This window comes from Colossoma macropomum, unplaced genomic scaffold (genome assembly GCF_904425465.1).
Source record: "Colossoma macropomum unplaced genomic scaffold, Colossoma_macropomum, whole genome shotgun sequence".
NCBI classification, from domain to species: Eukaryota; Metazoa; Chordata; class Actinopteri; order Characiformes; family Serrasalmidae; genus Colossoma; species Colossoma macropomum.
In genome coordinates this window covers 6,402,957-6,412,874 of record NW_023494795.1, presented here as the reverse complement: position 1 = coordinate 6,412,874, position 9,918 = coordinate 6,402,957, and the positions used below count along the sequence as shown (strand labels likewise).

Here is a 9,918-nt window from a genome sequence, read left to right as displayed (position 1 = left end):
TTTAATCTAAATATGAAACTCAGGATGAATCTAAATCTTCTACTCAGTATCTCAATGAATGCATTGGGTTTAAATAGATCAAAACATAATCCATATAAATATCTAAGATCTGAATACTGTTTAGTTTTTTTACTGTGGGACTGCAGTTTGACCTAATTCAACAGAATGGTCCACATACAAAAAAGAGAGAGAACATTAATTTCTAGTCATTTTAATTTTTTAATGTTCCAGTATTAGTCATGTTTCATAAGATTAACCCATTTGACTAATGATCTTAGGCAGATTAGATAACATTAAAAACAGCACTATATATATATATGACTTCAGCAAATATTTGAACTACTTCATCTCTTGCTAGCAAAAGAAGTTTCATGCGAGGAAGCCGCTGGAGAACAAAAGAAAGTATCAATTCTATGGATAATACTGCATGAAGAAAAGAGATGAGCTACCAGAAATGAGCATATTGTATAGTAATATGCCTCTCCGGGAGGTCTGAAAATAACCGGCTTGTGTGGGAGGGAAATTATGGCGATTATCTGCAGCGAGGGTTCCCCTATCATTGTCTTGTCAAAGTCATTGTGCTCAGAGTTATGTAAGGCATTACCATTCAATTACAGTAAATCTCATGCTATTATACTTTGCTCGCTTCCTCACCAACTTTTTGAGGACATTTATGTCATGATATCACCCAAAGCCGAGTCCTTCTAGGCCCGACAGGGAAGGTCCTCAGACTTCAGCTGGTGGACAGGTTTGTCACGGTGTTCCTCTGGGCTTACGCACCGGAGCCTTTGCAGAGGAGTGTGATTAGCCTGGGTCTGGGCTATGTAGAACACCAGCGAGTTGATGTTGCAGTCGCATTTCCACGGGTTGTCGTGCAGATATACGGCTTTCAGTCCTGTAAAAGGTTAACAGAAGCTTGCAGTTACGAAACTATCCCTGAGTTTCGTCTGAAAGAATAGACGCTGCATGCCTGCCTGGAGACTTTCCACCACAGCCTCATTTGGTTGCTTGTTTCATCTCGTTCCTCCCTATAGGACTTTTCTCCGAGTTGTGAAAACTCTCCAAAACTTCAGAACTTGCCAAAGGCCTTATCCTGTTTCATCTCTGGTACTGGAACATTATACAAAATGCAAACCATTGCTGTTGGTAGGCCGAGTCCTCTTATTCAGGCAACCGTGTGGAAAATAACCGTGATAGACAGTTAAACTAGGTCGGGGGGCTTTAGGGGGATTCTTTTCCCTTTGTTTTCCCTTTTATTTATTTATTTATTCATTTACTTATTTTCCACAAAGATTGTTCTACATGCATAGCAATAATAGTAAACAATATTAACAGAAACAACAAAATAATAGACTAATAAAAATAAGTAACATCTGGTAATCTTGAGACCGGTCCTTGCACTGATGCCAGGGCCGGATTTAGCCTTTTGGGGGTTCCTATGCAGGATTTTTGGAGGGTTCTCCATCTTGCTGGCTGATGTGCTGTAAAGGCTAACTAATAACAATGACCACCATAAGCTGCCCAAACGATATTCATTTATAACTGGCTGATTTGTGAATTGCTGATGATTGGAAGCTTGTTTGTGGCTCTAATAGGTTACAGTTTAAATTACAGATTTACCTTCTCAGCATTCTCAGTCAACTGTCTCATCACAGTATTTCTTGCTTACCTGGTTAACTTTAAGCTTAGTTGGATCGAACCTTGGTGGCAGTGGCAGCAGCGTTGCCTTTTTATTGTTTTAAATGCTTTACTTTCTACATATTTAGGTAGCAAGATTTATTTTTCCTTCTTTGACGAATGTGTGAACCTGGATTAATCACAGCCAGAGTATCTATACCTCAATTAACAGAGAAAATTTTACCTACCATTGTAAAACAAGTTAACTATCTATGTTTGTTGGGTTTTGTGAAACTAAAACTGCCAGAAAGACTTGCTGAACCTGCTTTGTTAGACATTTCCCAGATTGTCTACTTCTTGTTGTCTAACTTTAAGCCAAAACAAATGGCATAACATGAACATCACAAAAAACAAAACATCTTTATCTTTACGCTTTTTCACTTTATCTTCTCTTTTTCTTTTCCGTTTTGCAGCTCTAGATTCATACTTTCTTTTTTGTGGTATCATTAACCAGTTTGTCCTCACTCGAGCATCTTAGACAACATAATGGAGAGGTAATAACCCAGAAATTGTTAGGAGGCCCCCTTGAGGCAGTGGGACCCCAAGCAGCTGCTTATCTCGCTTATTAGGTAGAGCCAGCACTGACTAAAGCAGATGTGGGTGTGTGGGAGTGTGTGAGTTGAAGCTTAATCTTTGTTAAATAAAATAACATGATAAAATCGCAGTAAAAGCTGTGGATTAAGTATATTGTCATCTTCAAATTGGCCATGAAAATATAAGAAAATAAAGAATTATCAGTGTAACCATCTGAGGCCACTTAGCCCAGTTCCTTTTTCTCTGAAGCCATTTTGCTTGAGGCCGTTTGAAATGTGCCATTACGCCTGATGTACGAGAGCTGAGATACAATTTTACTCATGTTTTTTTTTCAGTGACCTGAATCTGCTTTATGGCTTTTTGCAGGCTTGATATCTGACTGCAGGACCGAGTGCATTCAACCAGTGCAGCTCAACAGCCATGAAGTGTAATCTCATCTATGTTAGTTACAATAAATGTGGGATTAACGTTGGATATCAATTCACCCATCATATCTAAACGTTCAGTTTTGTTCACATGTGTAACTGTTTAATGTAACTCTTACCCTGCATGTTGGCCAACATATTGCCGTCGATAGTGTGAAGCCGATTCCCGCTCAAGGCCACCTGGCTAAGCTTGGGTGTGTGACGGAATACGTCGGCTGGCAGCCTCTCAATCTCGTTGTTTCTCACGTAGAACTCCTGTAGGTTGAACAGCCCCTCCAACATCGATGACGTCAGCGTGGACAGACGGTTATTATCCAGCACCAGCATCTCCAGGTTGCTCAGAGGCATGAAGGTCCCAGCTTGGAGGCTCTTCAGGCCGTTGTTGTCCATGTTCAGAAAAAGCAACTCCTCAAGCCCGACAAAGGCTTTCGGGGAGATCCTTTCGATGTGGTTCAAGGCGAGGTCCAGCACCTTGAGAGCGATCAGGGGTTTGAAGGCATTGGGGGGAAGCATGGTGAGGGAGTTCATGGGCAGGTCTAGATCTGAGAGGTTCCTCATGCCGGTGAACATATCAGGTTTGACAGTCGAGATCTGATTTTGGCCCAGCATGAGGAAGCGGAGGTTGAGGAGGTCTTTGAAGCCCTTCGGGGGGAGGGTGGTTAACTGGTTTCCATATAGGTTCAGAAGCATCAATCTGCTGGCACCAGAAAAAGCCTGGGGGTTGATTGATTTGATCGAATTGCGCTCCAAGTTTACACTTTCAATTTTGGGGAGAGATGTTAGGATGTCAGCTGGGAGCTCTTGGAGTAAATTCTCACCTTACAAATAAAGAAAAGAAGAGATTTTTTTTTTTTGCCCTATCATTGCATTACTGTGTCTAACCCAATAAGACCAGCTGTCCTGCCAGCAGGATGAAACTCTACAATGCCTTCAAAGCACTGCTGGTTCTTTGACTGAGAGAGATGTAGTTTTTTAGTGAAACCTGAGATATCATGCTAAACAGGAAGACCCAGCTGTCAACATGAACCTAATACATTTCCTTCCAACATAAAAGTCCATTTCTTTTATTCAGTATATACACTCACTGGTCACTCACTAACCTATCTTGTATCTACACGTGTCCATTTTATCAGGTCTACTTACCATACAGGTCCATTTTGTAGCCAATCTGTTTCTCTACATAATATTGTTAGCCCCCTTTTCCCTATTATGCTCAGGACCCCCACAGGACCACCACAGAGCAGGTATTGTTTGGGTGTTGGATCATTTTCAGCACTGAAATGACACTGACATAGTGTGTGTCCTGCACAGAATGGATGACACAGCAGTGTTGCTGGAGTTTTTAATCACTGTATACACTTATGATGTGTCATTCGTGAATAACGCAGTCACTGCTGGACTGAGAACTGTCCACCAACCAAAAATATCCAGCCAACAGCGTCCTGTGGCCAGAAACTGACCACTGATGAAAGACTAGAGGATGACCAACACAAACTGTGCAGCAGCAGATGAGCTATCGTCTCTGACTTTAGGTGGACCAACAAGGTAGGAGTGTCTATTAGAGTGGACGGAAAGTGGACACTAGTGTTGGGCATTCCGACTCTATCAGTAACTCATATCAGTTGGCACAGCTGAAAACTTCAGTTCCAAAAATGGCACAACAGTTTTCCAAACTCAGCCAAAGTTATGGTGCTGTTATATTATGACCTATGTCAAACATTTAATAGCATAATGATTATAATAAACCTAATAAAGAGGCCATCTATGAAATCTCAGCATGCATTTGTGACAAAAACTCTCAAAGTCAGTAATGTGATCATCAGATATTCAAGCTTGAGACATTTAATTTATTCCAGAGTTGTTTATTCCCTCTGGATGTCTGCATTACCTCTTCTGCAATTTACCTTAATTGCATTTACCGCACAGCTAATATTACATGCTTAGTGAAGGTGATGTTTGGTATGATATCATCATACCAAGATAGCAGCACTATCCGCTAATGCTGCTTAGAATATACACAGGTAAGAGTCAAACAACTATCTCACCATTCTTGCTAGACTTAGCTATAGATCTGAAGTCAGATATGGATAAGAAGTTTATCTGGATGTATTTAAAGCAAGCGTATAATGGGATATAGTGATGTGACCTCATTAGTACCTTACTCATGTAGGCAGTGTTTAAAAGCTCCAGCAGCACTGCTGTGTCTGATCCACTCAGACCAGCGCAACACACACTAACACACCACCACCACGTCAGTGTTACTGCAGTGCTGAGAATGACCCACCACCCAAATGGGCAGTCATGGGCTGGAGGTCAGGGAACCAGTCTTGTGACCGGAAGGTCACCAGTTTGATCGACAATACGTGACTGAAGTGCCCTTGTGTTAATCATCCTAACCCCCATCTGCTCCCTGGGCGCTGTGGATAGGGCTGCCCACTGCTCTGGGCAAGTGTGCTCACTGCCCCCTTGTGTGTGTGTGTTCACTAGTGTGTATGTGGTGTTTCACTACACAGATGGGTCAAAATGCGCAAGTGAAATTTCTCCATTGTGGGACTAATAAGGTTCACTTATAGTACCTGCTCTGTGGGGGTCCTGTGGGGGTCCTGACCATTGAAGAATAGGGTACCAAAGTATTCAGAGAAACTGATGGACTACAGTCTGTAACTGTAGAACTACAAAGTGCTCCTATATGGTCAGTGGAGCTGATAAAATGGACAATAAGTGTTACAAGGTAGGTGTACCTAATAAATTTGGTGTGTAAATGTAAATCAGTTCGTGTCACACAGAGTGACAATTTAGACAGGTGTCAGAATCTTTAAGTTCAGTGTGTGTGTGTGTGTGTGTGTGTGTGTGTGTGTGTGTGTGTGTGTGTGTGTGTTCTTGTCTGTCTATTATAGTGAATGGAGTGTGCATTAAGTGACATCTCATAAGCTGAGGTTGGGCTGAATCTTGGGACATACAGTGAGGTCCATAAATATTTGGACATTGACAAGATTATTGCTATTTTAGCTGTCTACCACAGCATACAGGAGTTGACATTAAATTATATATCTGAGCTCAAAATGCAGAATTTCAGCTTTAATTTGAAAGTATTTACAACCAAACCAGGTGAATGGACCATTTTCATACCTTACCTACCATGTGTGAAACACAAGGCCAGATCTGGCCCGCGACACAATCCTATCCAGCCCGCAAAAATATTTTAATTTTCTATTAATATTAACCCGTTTCACAACACACTGCACTACAGTCCCCAGCATGCACTGCAACGTAATGTGAGCTCTGACTCTCCTACCCCAACAACAGTCTATGGTACACCTTAGTACACAATTCTACACAAGCAAATAGGTAGGTTTAAAAGACTGAGCTCCTGGGAACATTTAAATGTTTAATATTTCAAGTATTCATGTAATATTTCAAGGTTTACTACAAGTGTCTGTATTTTACTGTTTAAGTTTTTGCGCTGTTGAACAAACAGTGGTCAGTTCGGGTTATAGCACAACATTAATTAAGATTTTCTCTGGCCCACAGATTCGTTAAGATTTTTTAATATGGCCCCTTTATTGGTTGAGTTTGACACCCCTGCCTTACCTCATCAAATTTAGGGGCTCAAAAGTAACTGGACAAACTAAAAATCATAAATTAAATTGTCATTTCTAATACTTGTTTGCAGGTCCTTGACAGTCAATGACTGCCTGAACTCTGGAGCCCACAGACGTCACCACAAGCTGGGTTTCTTCCCTGGTGATGCTCAGCCAGGCCTTTACTGCCGCCGTCCTGAGGTCGTGCTTGTTCTTGCGGTGCTGTACTGTCAGTTTTGCCGTCTGTAAGTGGAATGCATGCTCGATTGGATTGAGGTTAGGTGATTGACTTGGTCATTGCAAAACATTCCACATCTTAGCTGTGATTGTCCATCTGCGCTGCGAAGCGCCGTCCAATGAGTGACAATGGATACCCTCAGTATTTACTCTGGTGAAGTCTTGTCTTGATTGTTGACTTTGACACAGACATGTCCACTTCATGGAGGGTGTTCTTGATCTGGCTAACTGCTCTGAAGGAGTTTTCATTCACACACACACACACACACACATCATCTAAACTGCTTATCCTTCTGGGTCGCGGGGGGAGCTGGAGCCTATCACAGCTGTCATTGAGCGGAGGGCAGGATACACCCTGGACAGGTCGCCAGTCCATCACAGGGCAGGCAGACAGACATACACATTCATACACACACACACTCACACCTAGGGGCAATTTAGCATGTCCAGTTGGCCTGACTGCATGTTTTTGGACTGTGGTACGAAACCCACACAGACACGGGGAGAACATGCAAACTCCACACAGCGAGGACCCTGGTCACCCAGCCGGGAATGAGTTTTCATTCACCAGGGACAGAATTCTTCAGTTGTTTTCTGTCGTCTTACAGCCCTTTTAGTGTTTCTAAACTTTGAAGAATGTACCAAATACACCTCACACCTCATGTTTTTGCCATCTCTCGGATGTGTGTTTGATTTTTCAGCCTAATGGTGACTTGCTGGCAGTGCCAGCTCTTTGGACTTCACACTGAGAGTTAACAGCAACAGATTCCCAATTTAAATGTCCCCTTGAAATCAACTCTAGACCATTGATCTGTTTACCTGTAAGTGAAATAATGATAGAATGATTCACACCTGGCCATGGAATAGCAGCCAACTGCCCAATTACTTGTGAGCCTCTAAAAATGGGGGCCTGTGAATGAAAATGATCATAATTCCTACACTTTCCTACACCCTCAAATTAAAGCTGAAATTTGGCACTTTGAGTTTATATTGATTATTTACTTTTGACTCCAATATGCTGTTTGACATCTAAAATAACAGTAACTTTGTCAACATGCAAATATTTATGGGTCTGGCTGTATAATGACAAGAAGATCATGTGAACCGCAAAGGTATAAAACTCAGAAAGGCCTTAACCTCTTATTCCCCAGGGTGTATTTTGGTTTGTCCATCTGAATTTAAATGACCAAATTGTAAGCCAAATTATTCAGTAACTGCATGAAATAAATGTACATTTTTATTTTATTTATTTATTTTTTGTAAAAGTTCCCTAAAATTAACAGAACATGTGTTTTATGATCACACATATTACATATGCTTACAATTTACTGCTGAAAGCCAAAAATCTTAGACGCTCTTTGTATTATTTTATAAAAATAATTTTTACAGAGCAGATCACTGAAGAGACGCCATCTGTTTATAGTTTATAGCCCAGATTTGTGGAAAAATGGGTCGACTTTCAGTAGAAAAAAACATTGTGAGTTCAGCTTCTTTTATTATAAGGGTTTAAAATTACATCACCCATCTATCTGACTGGAAAGAAGACAGTTACAGCTCTCATACGACCCCCACCTTCTGAATGTAGCTTATGAAATATGAAAGCCAAAATCAGAAGAACAAGCTCACTAAAAAGGAATCGGCTCGTGAGACTAACAGAGTCTATATGAAGAGATTTTGAGTGGCACATTGCAGACAGAGATGACCTGTCAGAGTTTGCTTTCAAAAAGGGTCAGAGGTCAAAATTTTTGACATTTAACTTTTTCAGTGAGCTCATATACCCTGCCTGTATTTTTATCATAGGGGACCATTTTCACTTCTGACATTTTCAAATCCTATCTGCTCATACTTCAAATCTCTCCGAGCGATCAATCATCTTTGCTCACCCATTTTTATGATCCAAGTGTCCGGCGGGAACGCTGACGGAAATTGCTGAAGTCTTCGTTTATAACAGTTGACTTCGGTTCTCTCCGTGCCGGCTCTCTGGCTGCATCTGCAAGCTTCTGGGCAGTTTTCCACGGCCTCCGCCACGCATAGCCACAGTACTGCAAGCCCTCCAAAAAGCTTCATAGCCCTGAAAATATGGAGAGAATCCTTAGCCCTGAGCCAGAGATTCAATTAGAAAACTAAGTTAGTGATGAAAGACAATTATAATCCCATCGAGGAACGTATTAAGGGTATTAGGAATAAGCTTCCATAAATATTCCATCAAAACATAAATGCTCCGAGCATTCTCTTCTCTTTTTTTTCGGTTCGCTGTTAAATGTCCTTGCAAACTTACCTTCAAGAGCTTTTAATAGGATCTAATCTTAAATGTGCTCGTATTTCTTCCCCAGCCGAGTCCCTTCTGCCGCCTCTACTGATGTCTTGAGACCGTCTACAGTAGGAGGTGGGGTGAATTAGCCAATCTGTCTGCCCAGCAGCAAAGTGTAACACCGCAGTTGTAGCCCTCTGACAGCACATCTGTAAACTCGCAACGTCTGGAGAAAAATGACATTCGCCGATTATGGCACACTTCCACCTTTAGATATGCAGCCAACTGGCCTCCAGCTTCCCAAGAGGAAGAGAAAAGTGACACCCTGGTGCGCAGTGTGTGCACATTCATGTCTGCCAATCGACATCAACACATTTCTGGACCCTGTGAAAAGACAGTCCCTGTGGGCCTCCTTCTCTTCTCTGGAAAATGCTCAAGAATAACTATATTACCTTTCAAAAGTTTGGACTTATTTGAAATTTTAATGATTTTATTTACATTGATGTTAAATTTTGTGTTCAATTATAATTTATACAGTGTAGATTGAAGTATAAACATATTTTCAGATGTTTAGATGTTTGCTGCCTTGAGATTTAATGAGTATTTTTGAAATACAAGACATTCTGGATATACTTGATGTTGTACAGTTTTCTCAGTTATTCTAGAATCATTTACATTCTTGGCGTAAACCACCCCCCCCCATATCAAATTACATGTTTAGGTAAAAATATTGTAACACATCCTCTACACAGAACATATGTAATTATGGCATTTTTCATTCTTTCATTAATCTTCTAAGCCGCTTATCCTCCTGGGTTGCATGGGGTGCTGCAGCCTATCCCAGTACTCATTAGGCGGAAGGCAGGAAACACCCTGGACAGGCCGCCAGTCCATCGCAGGGCAGACAGACAGACATATTCAAGACATATTCACACACACAAACACTATATAGCTTCTATATAGCATATAGCATCTCCCATCAGCCTCAGTGCATGTCTTGGACTGTGGGAGGAGACCCACGTAGACACGGAGAGAACATGCAAACTCCACACAGAAAGGATCCTGGTCGCCCAGCCGGGGAACGGAACCCAGGCCCTTCTTACAGTGAGCCAACAGCGCAACCTGGTGTGGCACTGTGCCACCCTAGCATTTTTCAAAATTGACTAATTTCACTGAACGATTTCTAATTCGTTACATATTGGAAAAAAAAATA

At 41.5% G+C, this 9,918-nt stretch overlaps 1 protein-coding gene across 1 annotated transcript; it reads right to left on the bottom strand.

Moving 5' to 3' along the window:
• Window positions 1–499: 499 nt before the first annotated feature.
• Window positions 500–8,816, bottom strand: si:dkey-1j5.4 (leucine-rich repeat-containing protein 15). The gene is made up of 4 exons (XM_036582638.1): window positions 8,733–8,816; window positions 8,338–8,525; window positions 2,756–3,454; window positions 500–895 (listed from the first exon to the last, which is right to left on the bottom strand). The coding sequence occupies exons 2-4, from the start codon at window positions 8,519–8,521 to the stop codon at window positions 705–707; spliced, it is 1,074 nt and encodes a 357-aa protein (XP_036438531.1). The 5' UTR covers window positions 8,522–8,525; window positions 8,733–8,816; the 3' UTR covers window positions 500–704.
• Window positions 8,817–9,918: the final 1,102 nt, after the last annotated feature.

Bases quoted from the DNA above. Each gene is read 5' to 3' on its own strand.
- si:dkey-1j5.4 (XM_036582638.1), bottom strand. From the start codon at position 8,521: ATGAAGCTTTTTGGAGGGCTTGCAGTACTGTGGCTATGCGTGGCGGAG. The intron at 3,455-8,337 runs GTGAGCAAAGAT...TTTATTTGTAAG, and splicing joins CACTTGGATCATAAAAATGG to GTGAGAATTTACTCCAAGAG. The intron at 896-2,755 runs GTAAGAGTTACA...AACCTTTTACAG, and splicing joins TATGTTGGCCAACATGCAGG to GACTGAAAGCCGTATATCTG.